The sequence below is a fragment of the Rhinolophus sinicus genome, chromosome 14 (genome assembly GCF_057876585.1).
Source record: "Rhinolophus sinicus isolate RSI-liver-muscle chromosome 14, RSI-T2T, whole genome shotgun sequence".
In the NCBI taxonomy this organism is placed as follows: Eukaryota; Metazoa; Chordata; class Mammalia; order Chiroptera; family Rhinolophidae; genus Rhinolophus; species Rhinolophus sinicus.
In genome coordinates, this window is record NC_142514.1 from 10,213,845 (window position 1) to 10,232,876 (window position 19,032).

General features: G+C 46.8%; 1 protein-coding gene across 13 annotated transcripts in view; it reads left to right on the plus strand.

Moving 5' to 3' along the window:
- Nucleotides 1-19,032, plus strand: part of FHAD1 (forkhead associated phosphopeptide binding domain 1) — a 121,513-nt gene that overhangs the window by 34,239 nt on the left and 68,242 nt on the right. For 11 of the 13 annotated variants that reach the window (XM_088790147.1, XM_088790141.1, XM_088790143.1 and 8 more), the window contains 4 exons: nucleotides 7,141-7,396; nucleotides 11,570-11,679; nucleotides 14,776-15,003; nucleotides 18,731-18,854. In XM_088790147.1, the coding sequence (XP_088646273.1) occupies nucleotides 7,141-7,396; nucleotides 11,570-11,679; nucleotides 14,776-15,003; nucleotides 18,731-18,854 (718 nt within the window). The remainder of the gene's footprint in view (nucleotides 1-7,140; nucleotides 7,397-11,569; nucleotides 11,680-14,775; nucleotides 15,004-18,730; nucleotides 18,855-19,032) is intronic. The other 2 variants (XM_088790149.1, XM_088790151.1) reach the window with 1 other exon arrangement.

The window sequence follows — 19,032 nt, forward strand, 5'->3', positions numbered from 1 at the left end:
CATCGGCTGGATAGAGCAAAGCACACTTTCATGGTGACTTGAATATACATGAATTTCTTGAATTCTTATTTCTACATGTAGTTGCATCGTGCTTTCTTCCCTGAGTTACTCCAGGTGCGAGCACAAATGCTCCCTTGGCCTGTGCCCTAGGCACTTCAGCCTGAGCCTTTCTTTCCAGTGAGCGATTTTTGCCGGCAGGACTTGCCCTGACCCCATCTTCACACAAGTGCTCTCTGCTCGGATCTTCCTAGATTGAGAGACTTCCGTGCAAGCATCCTCTAAGCTCTCATTAATGGAGGGATCCTTTGCAGGGCCTGAGTGAGGGCAGCCATGTGACAGTAACACATTCCTACAAATTCCACTTCCTGTGACCCAGACCTGTGGGCTATTTGTAAAAAGAAAGAAAATTTTAAAGGAGGAAGTATTGAAGAGCATCTCACATCGAATATTTTGAGGCCCCATTTTTCTAAGAAACCTGTGGCCATCTTGATTCCCGCGTGCTCTTGTTTCTGAGTAATTTTTGGGTCCCAGGTGAGGGCACTGTGTTTCCCCCAGGATAGTTTGCAAGGAAGACCATCCTGATGCCGTAAGAGTTGGGTGATCATAACTGTTCTTTTCCTGACAACACGTTCCCAAATGAAAACATTTAATTCAGGCTTTGTGGTGACCATAACCAACAGAGAAGGATGTGACAAATGTGGCTGGTAGGGAGAAGTTAGGGAACTAGACATGTTTGCAGATGTCACAGTGGTTAGAACATGAGTCATGACGTCAGCCTAACTTGCAGTCCCAGCCCTGCTCTCCCTCTAGCTGTGGAATCACGCACAAGTCACTTCACCTCTCAAAGCCTCAGTTCCCATTACTGTAAAATTGGGGTGACAATAGTTCCCACCACATGAATTGCTGTGGTGTTGAGTGGGCAGTGTATATAATTGCCTAGCCCAGCATCTGGCACCTACGATAGGCGCATGATAACTCTCTGCTTTAGAACGAAGCAAACACGTCAGCAGCCAGGGTCCCTCCTTTGTGAGTGTTCCTCTGGAGAGGGAACCTCCCCAGCTAGCAGATGGATACATCTGTAAGTAAATTACCCATGGAATGACATACAAGATGGGAAAATATAAAGAAAAACTCTTGGTTGACAGAGTACTTTGGCACCCAGGATATGCCCAGGACTGTACTTTGTAAATCATAGCTCTTTCACCAAAGCGTAACCTAGGGCCGCCATGTTGCACAACTCCAGGCTCACCGTCCATGTGGATGGCACCCCCTGGAGTTGGGCAGGACATAACCTGCAACGAATGCCCTGAATTACCTGTTAGGTAATAACATGGAGTCTGTGCCTCAGCACCTGGCGTGGGAAATTGAAGTCACAAAGTCAGGTGTGCCAGCCATATTGTGGTTTTTGTTTGTTGTTGCCTTTTTTTAGTGCTTTCTGAGTTACAGGAAGGGAGGTGTGGAAACCAGCTGTCCTATTCACAGTGGTGGCGTTCTTACAAAGCAGCTGGGTTAGGAAACCTACGTCACCTGAATGCATAAACCGTGTCTTTCTCGGTCCTGAAATATGGCAAATCTAATGGAAATGCCCAGAATCAAGAACAGGTTGACTCCACCTCCTTCCTGGTGCATGGCATGGTTCCATCAGCAATGACTCTGGGCTAACCTTGACCACAGGGCCAGCAGGGAGCTCCACAGTGCTAAACATGGCCTCCCATCTTTGGGCTTCCTTTAGCCTGCTTTGCCCAGTTCCCAGTCCAGCCAGACTCTCCCAGGTGACTTGTGGACACCGCCCTGTGTCCTTCATGCAACGTCATGACACCTGGGTCCAACACAAAGAGCGCCCTCTATTGGCTGGTATTCCTTGCTGCTCTCTGCTGTACAGTGAAGAAGCAAGGGTTCCACAGACCCAAGCTCACATTCCAACTGCAACTTAACCTCTCTGAGCTTCAGTTTCCAATTTCTGCCCAGCAGATACTCATTCATCACAGGTGCCCTTTCCCCCCCGCTTCAGAATTTGTATAGAGGTTGTTAGGGCCGCCCCTGTCATTGTATGAACTGATGCCCAATCATATATTTATTCAGCATGGACTCATGTGTATTTATTGTATTATTTGGATTATAATCCAACCTACAGTATCTATTTTGTTGCCCAAACTAGCCCAGCTTTGGCCACTTTCAGGTTGGTTGCTGTGTCCTTTGAATGGCCCCACACTTTTATTTTGGGGCAGTTCCTTTCCAATATTACAAGATGTGCCAGGCTTATAGTGTATTTTCCTCTCTTCAGTCCCAGAATCAGTCAAAGGTCTTTTCCCTTACGCTCTGTTTACCAGTGGTTCCGTTCAGTTGGCAAACACCTACAGTGAGTACCAGACAATTGGCTGGGCACAGCCAGTGACTGGTGGTAAATGTTTGCCGATCAGCTGAAAAAACATATGCGTATATAGTATAAGGTTTACTGACATCAAGACTGTGGCACACATTCTTTACAGATAATAATAAAATAGACAACGTTTTTTCCTTGTAAATTCCATACGACCAGTTGAGTCTCACGGAATGCTTTCATTGACTTTGGCTGTGAACTCGTACATCCACAGCCAACTTATCACTGCAACTGACAAATGAGTGAATTCCTGACCTGAACATTGGTGGGTATTTTTGTTGGCAGGTACCATATGAATAACGCTGCCATGAGGGAATTGTCCATGTTCCTAGTCAATCCTGTTTCCAGGTAGCCCATGTGACGTTTTGTGGTTTTCACACCATCTATTTTCTTTTGTTAACGTGGAAAATCTCCTATTCTTTACTAACCATTCCTGTAAGATCCTTTTGCAAGTTTGGAAAGCAGTAGAAATCATGACTTCAAATAACCCAGAAGCTCTAAGAGCACAGGATTTTGGAGTCAAACAGCCTCACCACTTCCTGGCTGTGCAACTTTGGGCAAGTCACTTGACCTGTCTGAGTTTCAGTTTCTCAATCCACAAGATGGGGGTGAAAATGCTCCCCCTACTCCAAGGTTATTCTGACAATTACATGAGACTATATATATATATTTTTATTTTTTTTTTATTTATTGGGGTGACAATTGTTAGTAAAATTACATAGATTTCAGGGGTCAATTCTGTATTACATCATCTATAAATCCCATTGTGTGTTCACCACCCAGAGTCAGTTCTCCTTCCATCACCATATATTTGATCCCCCTTACCCTCATCTCCCACCACCCACCCCCCTTACCCTCTGGTAACCACTAAACTATTGTTGTGTCTATGAATTTTTGTTTCTTCATTTGTTTGTCTTGGTTTTTTTTTTGTTGTTTTTGGTTTATATACCACATATCAGTGAAATCACATGGTTCTCTGTTTTTTCTGTCTGACTTATTTCGCTCAGCATTACTCTCTCAAGATCCATCCATGTTGTCACAAATGTTCCTATATCATCTTTTCTTACCGCTGAATAGTATTCCATTGTGTATATATACCACAACTTCTTTATCCATACATGAGACCACTTATATCTGAAGCCCACAGCATAGTCTCTGGTCTATGTGTGCCTTCTCTACATGTTGGTTCATAGCCGTAGCTTATCAGTGATTACTTATAAACAGCAGAGCATGTGACAGGCTTTCCAAGGGCAAGGTGTTCTTCCCCACCTCTGGGGCTTCCTAGCAGAATGCATGTGTCCTGTGGGCACCTTAGGCAAAAACTACCTTGATTTTTTTTTTTTTTTAGGGTGTCCCATTCACCCTGCACCCTTTACAGGGTTAGAAGCAGATGTTGAAGTGATAACACAAAGAACAAGTAGATTATCTGGAAAAAATGGATTGTGATTTCTTGAGTAAATCATTGACCGGTGTTTGTTCAAGCTGATAAAATTCAGCAGTGGGTATAGTCACGGTTAAATCCAGGTGGCTGACAACCTGCTATTTTAAAGATAGTGTGGAAGAAATCAGGACTGTAACATATGTTCCCTCAAAAACAAAACAGAAAAAACAACCATGCAATATACCACAGAGAACAGAAAGGTAGAAAAAGAGAAAAGACATTAGCATGTATTTTTGAACTAAAGGTTCTAAGGACAGGCTGATAACTGACCTTGACCCCAAGCTTCGTATACATTCTAATGTGAGCACCGCCCCAGAGCTAGCTTGGAATGTGACTCTTTTTCTTAGTTTGCTTTCCCCCTCCTGTGTCCTTATAGTTACCAGCAGTAATTTCTGAGAAAACCTTGATAGAGCAAGCCTGCTAACTAGAAAAACCAACTTTAACCTTCCAATTAAAGCTACCCTCAGTCAACAAGCTTTAGAGGGGGGAAAAAAACAAACTTGATTTTTAATTTTTGAACCCAAAGAGCCCTTCGGAGTCTTTGCTGTATTTACACATCTTGGGCACCTTCCCCTTTTGAGGACCGTGTCGTTAGGGCTCCATGTGCTGCAAGCATCCAGCTCTGACCCACCTCATGGCGCTGAGCAGTTCCAGGTAAAACCCCGGCCAGAGCTCAAAACCAGCTCCCCTATTTGCACCCCCATATTCACAGCAGCATAGTCACAGTAGCCAAGGGGTGGAAACAACCCAAGTGCCCGATACTGAGTGAATAAACAAAATGTAATATACACATGCAGTGGAGTATTATCCAACCTTAAGAAGGAAGGAAAATCCAACACATGTTACAACATGGATGCACCTTGAGGGCATTATTCAAAGTGAAATAAGGCAGTCACCAACAAATACTGTATGATTCCACTTATATGAGGTACCTAAAGTAGTCAGATTCAGAGACAGAAGGTAGAATGCTGGTTACAGGGACTGGGGTGGGGGAGGGATGGAAGTTGTTTAATGGGAATAGATCAGGGGTGTCCAAACTGTGGCCCATGGGCCAACTGCGGCCCGCAATCCATTTTTAATTGGCCCGCAGCAAATTCCAAAAATATATTTAGTTTGCTTAAATAAACCAGGTGAGGCAATACGTGCTTCACCTCGAGTAAGTGGCCTGGCTGTTTGTGTATTTTACCGCATATGTCCCTTGGTAAAAAAATGTTAAACGAAGTTTGGACACCCCTGGAATAGAGTTTCAATTTTGCAAGATGAAAACATTCTGGAGATTTGTCTAACAGCACTGTGAATATACTTAACACTACTGAACTGTATACTTAAAAATGCCTAAGACTATACATTTTATGTTGTATGTTATTTACTGCAATTTAAAAAAAAACAAAAAAACAATAGCTTCCCTTTGTCCATGTCCCAGCTCTACTCCCTTCATGCTGGCTTCATTCTCAAGGTCACTCCAGATCCTAGTATCCAGCCAGGTCTTCCTGGGTCTCCTTGGCTTTGATTGGCTCCCATGCCCCACTGCTGAACCAATCACTATGGCCAGGGAATTCGATTGACTGATCGCTTAGCCCTGTCCACAACAATGAGGTCAGAGAAGATGGGGGGGGGGGATTTCCCCAGAACCTCCAGAAGAGCTGAGTGGGTGCTGGTCTGTCCACTACAGAAGTGGAGCTCTTGAGGCATGTGACATGGCCCCTCCCTTCAGCACCCTTGCAGTTAGTTGGTGGTGAGGCACACTTATCTGAGCACCCCCTACCAGTAGTCCCTAGGTTTGCTTTCCAGCAGGCCGAGGTAAAGCACATTAGAATTTACCCCTTCTCACTTTCAGCCCATTCATTCAGTCAATCTTTATCAAACCAATGGAAAAGGGTGATAGGGATGCTGGGACAGACGTCCCCAGGCTTGATTTCCCTGCACAGTGTTCTCACTGCCTCCAAGAAAGTGTCTTCAGGGGAGCACACAGGAGTCTCGCCTTGCCGGAAAGACTGTAGCTAAAAGATCGGTTCAGGAGCCCGAGTAAGTGGGGACCTTTGTCTGAAGTTACAGGAAGGTCTCCCTGCCAGTGCTTCCTTGTGTGTCTCTGAGCTCATCTTCTCTCCCGGCCACAGAAGGAGAACCGCGACCCTGGGGAGAATCGATGTGTGGCCCTACGTAGGCAGCAAACCTTTGAACTTAGCTTCTGACTTGAAAAGTGTGTTTTTTCTGGAAGAGAACTGGGAGAGAAAGAGACAGAGACAGGAGAGACTGAAAGGAAGAGGAGAGAAAAGCCGGGGAGAGAGAGAGAGAGAGGAGAAAGAGAGAGAGAGATGTCAGCAGACCTTGATCCGCGTTCCCTCTCCTTCACTACCGGCAAGTTCCTTAACCTCCAAGCCTCATTTGTGAAACAGCAATAAGGAAACCTCCTTCCCTGAAGGGCTGTTGTGAGGTACAGACAGTCAAGTGCGAGAAGTGATATAAATGACGGCACTCACCCATCTCACTGCTTAACCACTAGGCACAGGGAGAAGCCACCACTAAGCATTAAACCAACACAAAAGCCAGCTGTCAGCTCCCCACTCAGCATGTGCTTCTCCGTGGTGAGATGGGTTTCCATGAGCTCTTCATCTTAAGTAACTAGAGACATTTCCCCAAGTTAGATGAAGAGAGGTTCCCTGGGTAGATATTATGGGGCATCTGCCAAGAATCAGGGGTGGTGGGTGATGAGAATCAAAGGTTAATGAGACAGACGGGGTCCCTGCCACCCCTGAGCTCTCGGCTTCAGAGAGCAGAAGTGCCGGGGGGACCCGCAGTGCAGATGGCAAGAAAGCAGGCTGTGGGGTCCTGGCAAGTTGGGCTTGAATCTCAGTGATTGGCTCATTTTTTCTGTCATCCGATATTAGAGGGCCTGCTCTATGTGCTAGGCATTTATCCTAGATGCGGAGGATACGTAGTGGGCACGCTAGGCCAAAGCCTTTATCCTCTTAGAGGTGCCATTCTGCCAGCTCAGCAGCTCACTAGCAAAACTAGTACCTTGGGGAAGTCACTAGGTCTTGCTCAGCCTCAGTCTCATCAAAGAGTGTCGGGTGAATTTAATGAGTTAATGCATAGGAACCTCTTGGCGGGGTGCCTGTCATGAAGGCTGCACCCGATAAATGGAGCGGCAGTGTGCAGTGAGACCCATGGTGGGGACCACCATCCCAGTCTTGGAGAGAGTCAGGGAGGGCTTCCTGGGGGAGGTAGCTTATAAGCTGAGACCTAAGGCTGGGACAAAGGGGTGGAGACCACCCCAGCTGATCGTAACCTCCTGTGACCCTCTTATCTGCCCCTGCAGGTCTCCTTCCCATGGGTGAGGGGCCCGGCACCTTGGCCACGGCCACAGCCACCTCAGCCGAACCAGACACCCTCGCCGCCACAGATGCCCTTCCACCCAGGCATCCAGCCAGCGGCAGTGCAGAAGAGCTGGTCCCAGGGATTCCCCAGATCCACCCTAGTCCCACCTGCCTCCCACAAGCGGCCTGTGAGTGCCAGCGGAAAGATATTCTCCTTCGGGGTGGATAGCACCCACCGGTCCCCCATCATCAAGCCAGGTATTCGTGGGCACGTCCACTGGTGGCTTCAGGGATGGGCTTATAGGTATGAGGATGGGTCTTGTGTTTCACTTGTTTTCTCTGACCCTAAAAGTAGAGCATAGTCAACTGTGAAAAAATTGGGATAAACAGGAAGTAAGAAAACAATTAAAGATCAGCTGTCACCCTTCTCACCTGATTTCCCCCCGTGGACTTTTTGGTGCAAATCCCTCCAGACTTTGTGCTCTGTCCACGCGCACATGTCAGTACCTCTGTGGTGAGTGTGTATGTGTGTGTGTACGTGTGTGTGTACCCCAGCAGGATCTACATTTACACATGTTGACTTAGATGTGCAGAAATATTGGCAACTGAAATCCTCCTTGCCGTAGGAGGTTTTTAAATATTTTATTACCATTTTCGAGATAAACAGAGACTGAGGCTTATCGAGGAAAATTGCTTCCCCAGAGGTGACATATTCAATCTCATCTAATGTTTTTCAGTCACATTTAAGGCGGGTTTTCTCGGTGACTGTCACCACAACCAGGTCACTTTGGGGACACACAGCCTTCAGGGTTTCCTTCCCTCACTCTCTCCCGCTGGAAGGCCTCGTGGCATTTGGGAAGGAGACTCCCTGTCTGCCATGGTCCTTTTGGCCTCACCAGCCTCACTGGCAGAGTAGCGGGGTTGACTCGGTCCCTGGCGTGAGTCCCAGGTTTTCTCCTCTGGCCTCTGTGTCCAAGGCCCAGGCCCCTCTGAAACCCCAGGTCTCTCAGTGCCTCCACGCCCTCCCCTGGTCTCACTCAGGACCATTCACCTAGTCACCTCCCTCAACCATGCAAATAATAGTTATTACTGTGAAATATACAAACGAAGGAGTAAATGAAATGTGTCTCTACAGTTTGCGTCATTGTCGTCAAGTGAACCCTCATGTACCTACCACCCACATTAAGAAATTATTCAGCCATTTCTCCCCAACATTTTCATATGAAAACTTTCAAACATACAGCAAAGTAAAAAGAGGTTTACAGAGAACGCCCTCCACCTAATTCTACCACTGACATTTTTCTGCATGCCTGTCAGTCTATCCATCCTCCTGTTCATTCATTAATCCACCTTATTTTTGATGCATTTCAAAATAAATTGCACACATCTGTAGTCTTCTCCCTAAATATTTTAGCCTATATACCGTTAACTGGAGTTCAACAGTTTTTGCTTTACATCAAACAGTTTTTTGATGTAAAATGAACACACCATATACGTTATCTATCAATTGTTGCATAACAAATTCTCCCAAAATTTAGCAGCTTAAAGCACGAATAAAGTATTGTCCTAGTTTCTGTGGGTCAGGAACTTGGGAGCACCTTAGAGGGTGGCCGTGGCTCACAGTCTCTCGTGCAGCCAAGCTGAGACCTGGGCTGCAGTTCTCTGAAGGCTCGACTGGGGCAGGGGAATCCGCTGCTCCCGAGACGCTCCACTCACACGGCTGTGGGCAGGAGGTCTCCGCTCCTCACCACAGGGATCTCTCCAGAGAGCTGCTGGAGTGTCCTCACAATGGGCCAGTTGGTTCCTCCTGAGCAAGTGTTCCCAGAGAGCAAGATGGGAACTGCAGTGTCTCTTAAGGCCAAGCCTCAGAAGTCACTGTCATTTCTGCAACATCCTATTGGTAACACAGTCAGCTGGGTCCAGTGTGGGAGGAGACTACACGTGGGCCTGAATACCAAGGGGCAAGAACTATTGGCAGTCATCTTGGAGGCCGGATAAACCCAAGTGAGTGCAGAGCTTTGTTTTCTCAACTATTTCTAGAGACACCAACTCGTCTCGCTTTGCCTGACACTTTCCTGGTGTTGGCACTGCAAGTCCCCCATGCCGGAAAACTCCTCAGTTCCAGGCAAACCAGGACAGTTGTTCACCTTAACTGTTTCATCAGGCATTTGCTCCCTCGTTCACGAGTTCACCATACTGGGGGCTACTACTACCGTGAGGGTTGTGTGCCCTAGCGCCAGACCATCTGGGTCAGACCCTGACTTTGCCCCTTTCCGGATGGGATGTGTGGCCTCCGTCTGCGCCTTGGCCCCCCCATTTTTCAGCAGGATTAGCAATAGCACCCGCCTCACAGCGTTTGTGAGCACCAGCATTTACACATGGACAGCACTGGGGGCCGCCAAGCCTTGCATGAGTTATTAGTTATGAATATGGGCCAGGCACTGAGCTCTTGTTCCCAAGCACTATTCCTGGGCACCTGTCCCCACCAGTGTGTGCGTAACAGAATCGAAGCAGGTGGGGGTTCGCACTGGGATTTGACCTCTTTCTAGCCGTGAGCTTGGGCAGAGGTTTTCTCTCTCTGTGCCCCAGTTTGCACATCTGTAAAACAGGATTAGTAAACTCATTTTGAGGGCCATGGACTAAGACATGGTCCCCAACCACATAGGGAGACCAACGTGAACAAAATGATCACAGAAAGACATCTGTAAAGTGACAACACCTGGAGGGACAGGTACCTGGTGCCCCTTGAGCTGTAGGACCTGACTTAGTTGAGGGATCAGGAAGGTGTCCCCAAAGGAGCGACACTCAAGCTGAGTACTGTTATAAAAGGCAAGTGACATTCAGTGCATAGGGGACAGAATTCCAGGTGGAAGGGACAGAGTGCCAGGCCGTGTGGAGGGTGAGGGGGGTGAGGACGCGGTCAGTGTGGGGAAGGTGTGCTGACGGAGGAACGTGGCTCGAGACCACCTAAAAAGTGCAATGAGACATGACAGCCAGTATGAGGCAGGGAGGGGACGTGGCACAAGTTCTGGCCACACCAGGAGGTATCTGACTTTGGATGTGTTTGTCATCACAGGGAAAGCAACTTGGGCATAACTGAGAAGGGTTCTGCTTGTTTGGGTCCTGGTGTGGGGAGAGGGGGAGGCAGGGGGGGTAGTCATTGGCTCTAAAACGCATCAATAAAAAATGCAGAATCAAAATGAAAAAATGTCCACAAATGTGACGGTGTATACTTCATTAACTGTTAATGTTAGCACTCATGAATGTTTCATTACCTTTGAAAACAAGTGGTTCAATTTCTCTCTTTATAAGAAGACAAAAATGAGCCCAGAAATTTAAAATACAGTGTTCAGAGCCAAGTGATCTCAAAACCAGAATTATAATCCTTTCCAAAGTATCTATACCCCCAAAAAAATATCTATTCAGTGTTGATGTGAATAAATTGTGATATGTTTGATGTGATACAGAGTGGGGCTTCCAAACATAGCAATACCAGAACCCCTGAAAGTCATTTAAACAGCCCTTGTTAATATTGGGGGTGAATTAAAAAATCAGGAAAACCAAATGTCTGTCAAGTGGATTCTAGTTAAATGCATTTTGGCACACATAAAATGGACTGCAATGCTACTATTAAAAGAATGCAGTATACCTACAAATAGTGACATGGGAAGATGTTTTTGATATATTTTCAGGTGAAAAAACAAACTGGAGAAAAATGTGTGCAATATAAATACACTTTTTTGTCTTTTTGAAGATCTAATTGCGGTAAGAAATAGCTAACATTTAGTGCTAAGTGCTGTACCTCAGGGGCAGGAAACTTTTTCTGTGAAGAGCCAGATAGTAAATAGTTTAGTTTTTGTGGGCTATATGGTCTCTGTCACTACTACTCGCTTCCGCCATTGTAGCTAGAAAGTAAACACAGGCAGTATGTGAATGAATGAGTGTGGCTGTGTCTTAATAAAACTTTATTTACAAAACCAGGTGGAGGGCCAGATTTGTCCCTAGGGCCATAGCTTGCCAACCCCTGCTCTACATCATTGCATTTGATCCTCAAATCGCCCTTTATAACAGAGACTGTTAGCGTCCCTAAATTATATAGTGGAAACTAAGGCTTAGAGAGAGTAAATGACCTGCCCAAGGTCATCGGCTCTTATGTAGCATAGAAAAAAGTCTGGAAAGAGACACATCAAAGTGAGTCAGCATAGTTAACACTGGGAGCGAGGAATGAGGTCGCTCTTTCCCTTTCTAGTACGTCTGTAATGCTTTCATTTTTTTTCCCCAACAAACTTATACACCACTTTGTAAATGTTTCATTGTATAAGATGTAAATCTCAGCGGGAAATGAATGTGAAGGTTAATCTGAAAATATTCTTCAAGACCTGAGGGCAACTCACAGTCTCTTCTGCGTTCCCTTTTGATCTTGTGTGTTAGTGTGGACCAACACCGTGGAAGTGTCAGAACAGTCAGTGGCCGAGGGGATTCCCGGAGCAGGACCCTCCAGGGAGATGTTTGTGGACCAGGACCTGGGCCAGCAGGATAAGGTGAGAGGTCTCAGGGGAAGGACAGAGCTACAGCAGCCAGACAGACTGCAGAGGGATGGCCACCGCCTCTTGTGCTCTGTGGCCGAGAAGTGCCCTGTTTACTACTTCCAAGAAACCGCCTCCTACTCCCAGGACATTCAACTAAAACTGGTAACTGCTCATTTTATCCCAAATAACATCGACAACCACAGTATTGAGCACCCACCGTGCGCACTACCGCGTCCTGGGCACTTGGCAATCAGTGAGCTCCTTAAGCTTCACGGTCTTCAAAATAGATTGTATCCCCCTTACTTTACAGATGAGGGAACTGGTGCTCAGAGAGGTTAAGTAACTTGCCCGAGGTTGCACAGCAGGAGGGGCAGAGTTGGGATTTAAACCTAGCTCTGGTTAACTTCTAAGCTGGTACTTCTAACTCCCACACAGTACCTGTTTGGTCAGCTATGAGTGATGGGACAGTGGTGGGGAAAACACGTTTCCTAGCAGGAAGAAGTGAGCACTGAGGTCCTCAGAGAGGCCTGAGAGAGAGAGAGAGATTTGTTAAAGAACCAGAGAGCTTTGGAGAGTGAAGCAGAAACTGGAGCCAGAGCTCGAGCAATTGGGGAAGGGTCCAGGTTGATTTCTCCCTTCAAGCCACCTGAAAATTACCCTAAAAGAAGCGGTCGTACACCATCTTGCTTCCCTTAAGGCCCACGGCCTGAGCCAGCAGCACCTCTCGGAGTCGGTGAGGAACAGAACCAGCTGGGTTCTCGTTAGACACGGGAATGTGCAGCTTGAGGTGGCAGGTGGTTCTGACGTCGGTGTCCCAGACCAGACTTTGAGAAATGTGGCAGTGAGGTGAGAAGCCAGGCTCGGATGGCTCGCCAGTCACCCACTGCTGTGCAACAAGCCACCCCAAAACTCATGCTTAAAACAGCAGCTTATTATTTCTCAGGATCTCAGGTTGACCTGGAAGGTTCTTCTGCTGGTGTCCCCGGGCCTCACTCATAACTACAGTCGGCAGGTGGCCTCTTAAGAATTTACATGGAGAGAACCCAGCATCCCTTCCACCACATCCAGCCTTATGGGGTGGGGGAAATAGACTCCACCGCTCGATGGCAAAAGCTGCCAAGTATTTGTAGCCATGTTTCAATCCACCCCAGTCGTTAAGCTGGAAATATAATGTAACCACATTTATATTTTGTTCTATTTATGAGCCATTTATGCCCTGATTTGCCAGGATTCCTTCAAATACAAGTGACAATGAACAAATTAGCTTAAGCCAAAAAATGTAAAAGCATTTATTGGGCCATCTTATCGGGAAATTTAAAGGCCTGCACTCTTTCAAGCATCGCTAGATCCAGGAGCTCAAATGATGTCATCAGAACTCTGCCCACTACCAGTCTCTCCCCCGTGGGCACCACATCCCTCAGAGTTTGGCTTTCTATAGCAGGCTGGCTTCGTGTGTTGGAAAGAACACACTCAAGCAAGCAAGCCCGTACGTTTAAAGTTTATGATCCAAAAGGAGTGAGGATCCTGTCCCTCCGTAACTGACATGTGACATCTCTGAGAAAACTCTGATGGACCAGCCAGCGACACTTGCACATGGGGAGGTGGACAAGAAGGAGCAGAGCACCCCATTTCCAGTCCTACCAAGACCACATGGAAGGGGGAGCACCGTACCAAGACCTCAAGGAAGGGTGTGAGGGCCTCACCCGGAAAGGCGGAAACCACAGCTGGACGCCACGTCCTGCAGGCTTCTTTATACTCCAGCCCCAGCACAGGGCCTGGCACATAGTAGCTGCTCAATAAATGTTTGTTGCATGGGGGTGGCCGGTTAGCTCAGTTGGTTAGAGCGCGGTGCTAATAACACCAAGGTTGCCGGTTCGATCCCCACATGGGCCACTGTGAGCTGTGCCCACCTTTAAAAAAAAAAAAAGTTTGTTGCATGAATAATTAATAAGCACCTGGCTGAGCGACTTATAATGGGGTGGAACAAGGGAAGCCGCCCAGGAGTACAGAGTGCTTGATGCTGTCCCTTGACGTTTCACCACAGGCATTTGCAAAGACCCAAAGAAAGACCCTTGGCAGTAGTTGGTAATGCCGGATGGGCTTCCTTGTGACCAAAACCCTGTCCTTCCCCAGGTCAGGGAGCTGGAAGGTCGTGAGGCTGATCGGTTAGCTCCCCAGGCAGTGAGCTGGCCTAGAAATTGCCCACTTACTTCCTTCCAACCGATGGAAAATTGTTGGAAGAGCAGGAATTCCTTTAAAAGCAGAAATGCTATAGCTGCATTTGAAAATGCATCTGGGAATTTTTTTTTTCCAGTCTGTCTGACATTTTATTGATGACTTCTGGTGAGACGTTTGAGAGGCTTTTTTTTTTTTTTTTTCCTTTTTGGGAAACCTCACAAATTCTTTGGCTGCAGAGCTTTTTTTCTTGGAGAGATGGAGGACGGGGTTAATTATACCTGTGGGTAAAGTCAGCCAGCAATTTTTTTTTTTTCCGGCCTAGAGTTCACGTGAATCCACACAAATAAATCACCATTCCTGTCTCATTTACTTTCCAGGTTCAGTTACTGGAATACATTTTTATATGAATAACCAAAAGGGGCAGGGAGTATCAGGAGAGGGGAAAGAGAAAAGAAATATTTCAGAATGTACTAAATTTTTGAAGTTAAAAAATAGCCCTCATTATAGGCAGAATGTGGTCGAATAGAATGTCATTTTCCTAATTACCTTTCCTAGGTCCCCAGTGTACTGGGCTGAATATTATAAATAAAAATAGCATACATAAACTTCCTAGCAACAAAAATTCCCAACTGGGATGGTTGTTCTCAGTATAATTTTAGGGGAAAGAAAAGTTTTAGTACCTGTGAGGCATAAGCATCCATTTACAGGTGTCTATCTACAAGTACTAGATCATTATAACCGTCCTCTTGTCTCTGAGAGGTTTCCCAGGTGACAGAGACAGCCACGAAAGTCTGCCTTTCCCTGTCCCAACCTGCCCTCACCTTCCCAAAAGAATTACACCGCATTTTTCCTTTTTTTTTTTTTTTGAAGTGGTCTCAGCCTTGCCCCAGGACCCACACCTAGTAAACTTCCCATCTGGCCTCTACCCAGGATGAAATAATTCTGCTGCTGGGAAAAGAAGTCAGCCGCCTCTCGAATTTTGAACTTGAATCTAAGTACAAGGACGCCGTGATCGCAAACCTGCGGAACGAAGTGGCCAGCCTGAGTCACAAGCTGGCGGAGACCACCCTCTCCAGCCAGAATGAGAGGGTGAAGTTTCAGGTGCTGGACGAAGACATCGATGCCAAACAGAGAGAGATCCAGACCTTGAAAAGCCAGGTAGGGCTCGGAGACACGTCAGTCGAGGCCTTAGAGTCACGACACGGGGTGACAGCTCTGGTAGACAGGGGCGCCGCCCAGACGGTTAGAAAAGGGGTGGTCAGTGCAGCACGGTGGGTAAGAGCACACGTCCCAGGGATGAGAGACTTGGCAGGTTCCCAGCCCAGTAAAAACAGTATTAATTTTATTAAGCCCCTATCACGTGCAAGCCCTTTAGATGCTTAGTGAGACCTCACGAGCCTCTGACACGTACAGATGAGGAGATTGAGCAGGCTCAGAGATGCCCAGGAGCCTGGCACAGCTTGCACAGCGAGTTAGTGTGGAGGTACAATTTGAACTCAGGTCTGCCTCCTTGCAGACCCCACGTTCTCATCCCCGCTTCATGTTTCCACCCAACTCTGTCGCTTCAGTGACCACCTCTGACCCATCCAGCGCCAGCAAGAAAGAGCTGTGGGGAGTTAGCTAGAGGCAGGGAGACAGAATCCTCAGTGTTCCAAACACTGAGACCTTTACCAAATCCTGAAGGTGGTTCCTGGCTCACTTGTGGGGAATTTCATCGAACAAAAATTCTCCACCTGGCATTCCTGGATTTGCCAGTCATGGTCTCTCTCTGGAAACTAGACCCCACTTTATTTTTTTAAAAGGACTACTTTAAAATTGGCCGTAGATCTTGTACGTAAATTATATCTCAACAAAGTTGATAAAAGAAGAAACCAGCCACTGATGCATGGCCTCGGTGCGTAATGCTGCTTAAAACCGTGGTCGTGTTTGGGTCCTCTGTTCTCCGGTCCCCTGTCACTGCCTTTCCCTTCTACAACCAATTTGAGGTGCACAGAGAAGGGCGTAGGTTGTGTGTCCTTCCAGAACTCTGAAAGGACCATATCTGTTCAGTCACTCACTCATCGATTCATCCATCCATCCATTCATTCATTCATCCATTTGTTCATTCATTCAAATAAACAGTTATGGGTGCCCATCCTGTGTCATGCCATCTTCTGGGCCCCGGGAATTCAGCAGGGAACGAGGCGTATGATCCTTGCCTTCCCCTGATTACGTCCCAGTGAGGGAGGCAGAATAAACAAATGAACAAATATGTGCTCTAACACTTAAACGAACAAAGGACTGTCCTTTGGACCTGTTTTTGAAAAATAATGAGAGTAGCCAGTGCTATGGGAACTACTCCTGCAGGTCGTTACCTTGACGTGTAACCGACTCATTCATGAGCATCTTTTCTTGATCTGAACCAGTTTGGCCATTGGATGGAGAAATATCCCTTTCAGTTATTCTCCCCTGTCAGAGCTTTCCTATGCAAGTGACTCGCCTTGTCCAGGTACCTGGACTAGGATGAATAATTCCCACATATCTTTTTTTATTTAGTTGAAATAGATTCGACATATAGCATTGTGCAATTCCCACAAATCTTTGGGGGTCATCCGGTCACAATTTGAGTGTTGTTTAAAGTGGCTAATGATATCTGGAAAAGGGATTTTTGTACAGAAAAACTATCTAGAAATAGTTACACTGACTTATCATCCTGTTGCCTTCCCCTCCCCCTTGGTCTTCATTTATACCTGAAGGAGACTATTTTATAACAAGGCATATCCGACCGAGAGGGTGCAGTTTGTTTGAACTCAAATTGAGTTTTCTCCGCGCACATTTCAGTTTCTTAAATACTCTATCACCTGCAGAACATTCAGCCAGAGGTATAAGCCATGTGGTGGGTTGATTTATTGGTCTGATTATTTTACCTGTTCTCCGTGGTCCCCCTGACAGTATTACGTAATGATTTGCTCTCCAACATCTTCGGTCCACTGCAGTATCGCCAGAAAACGCTTCGCTCTGTGAGCTCTGGTCCACGTGCGCTAATTAGCAGCCACATTATCCTTTGAAGCAATCACTCCTCCTAGCACCATTCACTTCCTTAGGATTCAGGGTATAGCAGACGTGAAACTTCTTGCTGTTTATGCCAATTGTAGCCAATATGGGTATTTATTTTGGTAGTGAAAGAGGAGGAGTTTGAAGACTATTTGGAATTTTCTCACCATCTGAAATCCTAAAACTCTGATACTTAGATTGAAGTATTTTATGTTTCAGAAGCACTGGAGTCTTGGGGGGGTATGTTTTCCCATCCCTACTGGAAGTTTGTGTTGTGCCTCTGGTATCATACAAATAAAAGCATTAAACTGAAAAGAGCTAGAAACATTTTTTTTAATTGTTCCAAGTACCTTTTATGGAAAAGTTGCATTTCCCCCACAGAGAACAGTAAGAGGTAAAATAAATTTTTTCACTCCGAGGTTCCAAAGCACAAATGTGCAAAAGTATAGCCTTGGGGAGGGTGGGGGACAGAATGACCTATGTCCCCCCCCCCACACCTTCTAGCATTACACCCCTCCCCAATGTCTCAGATGCCCCAGGGAAAAAGTAAGTGTAACTGTCCCAAATGTCATAGAATCTGAACCATGTTGGTGTATGAAATGAGTCAGAAAATGAAATGAAACCTTGATGGTTCTCTTAATTCTATCAGAGAAATGATGGCAGGGTGTTCAGGGACAGAAACCAAGAACAAAGACCATGCGTGCCATCTGGTGGCGAGGTCCTTACCCACATTATGTGAGCATGCCCCACCTCCGTCATTTTTTTATGCTCTGCCTACCACATGATATTACAGTTAACAGGAATTCCTATAATACGTTTCCTCTTAATAACAATTACACTGGTGTTTCAGTGAGCCTAGACAAGGCTTACACAGGCACGAAAAGTATTACTAGTCTACCTTTCCCGAGACAGATGAGAGTAGCCGAAGCAAAAACACATGGTGGGTAGGCAGTCAGGTAGAAGGATAGTCACAGCTGATACCTGTGTGCTGTGTGCCAGGCACGATCTGAGCACGGAGTACACATCCGAACAATTGAAATACTTTTGACTGTCAGGGTGGGACCATCATCACCCACTTACAGCACGAAAAGTCGAGACAGAATTTAGAGTCCTCCCCATGTTCACACCACCTGGAAGTGGCAGCGACAGAATTTGAAGGCCACATTTATAGCCTCCAGCTTTCACTGCTGGTTCCTAGAGCCATGCGGCAAGGTGGAAAGACCTGGAACCAGGCAGCTAAAAACTCCACCTCTGACAGGCCGTGTGACCCTGAGCAAGTGACCTCACCTCTCTGAGTCTCAGTTTGCTCACTTGCAAAATGGGAACATTAATGGGACCGTCCGCCGTGCGTGACACTGTGAGGGGCTAAGGAAGAAGTAGCATCTGTGAACGGGCGGAAGTGTTCTGTGCAATATAAACGATGGTTATTAGCATTGGAGCGAGTTAATTTTGTAACCTGCTCCCCTCTCCTGAACTTCGCTCTGCGTCCAATCAGTGCTGGATGGTGTGGAACTAAGGGCTGGTCTGTGTATGGCTCGGACTCCAAAGGCCATAGGAAGGCTCGTTAGGGGTCAGGTGTCTTCAGTCCCCTGTGGTAGCTGTGCCTGAGCCCATGTGGGCACAAAGATAACATTCGTGTTTTGATTGCATATGAAATGGTGGTCATTGAAGGAGCAGGCCCCTGTTGTCCCTTCCACTAGTTAAAGCTAAAAGGCTTTGTTTCCCAAGACCCCAACCCAAGATCAGTCCGACTCTTTCCGTCCAACCTTGAAGAAGTACCAGTGTGCACGCCAGGCCTGGGCTGCCCTCCCTGCCACCCTGCTGACTGTGTGCGTGTTGTCTCTGCCCACAGGTCAGTGAGCTACAGAAAGGCTACAGCCAGGTGCTGTGCCAGACCCTTTCGGAGAGGAACTCAGAAATCACATCCCTGAAGAATGAGGGTGAGAACCTGAGAAAGGACAACGCCATCACGTCAGGTGAGCTCTCTTAGGATTCGGCCCAGAGCTGTCACCCTCCCCCTCATTCCAAGGCCGGGACAGACATCACCAATCAACCACTGCACCTTTGCTCACTGAACCGGTGCAGCTTCAGAGATCTCAGCAGCCTTTTCAGCAGCCAGTGTCAGTGAATTAGAGCTTGCCCACAAGCAAGGTT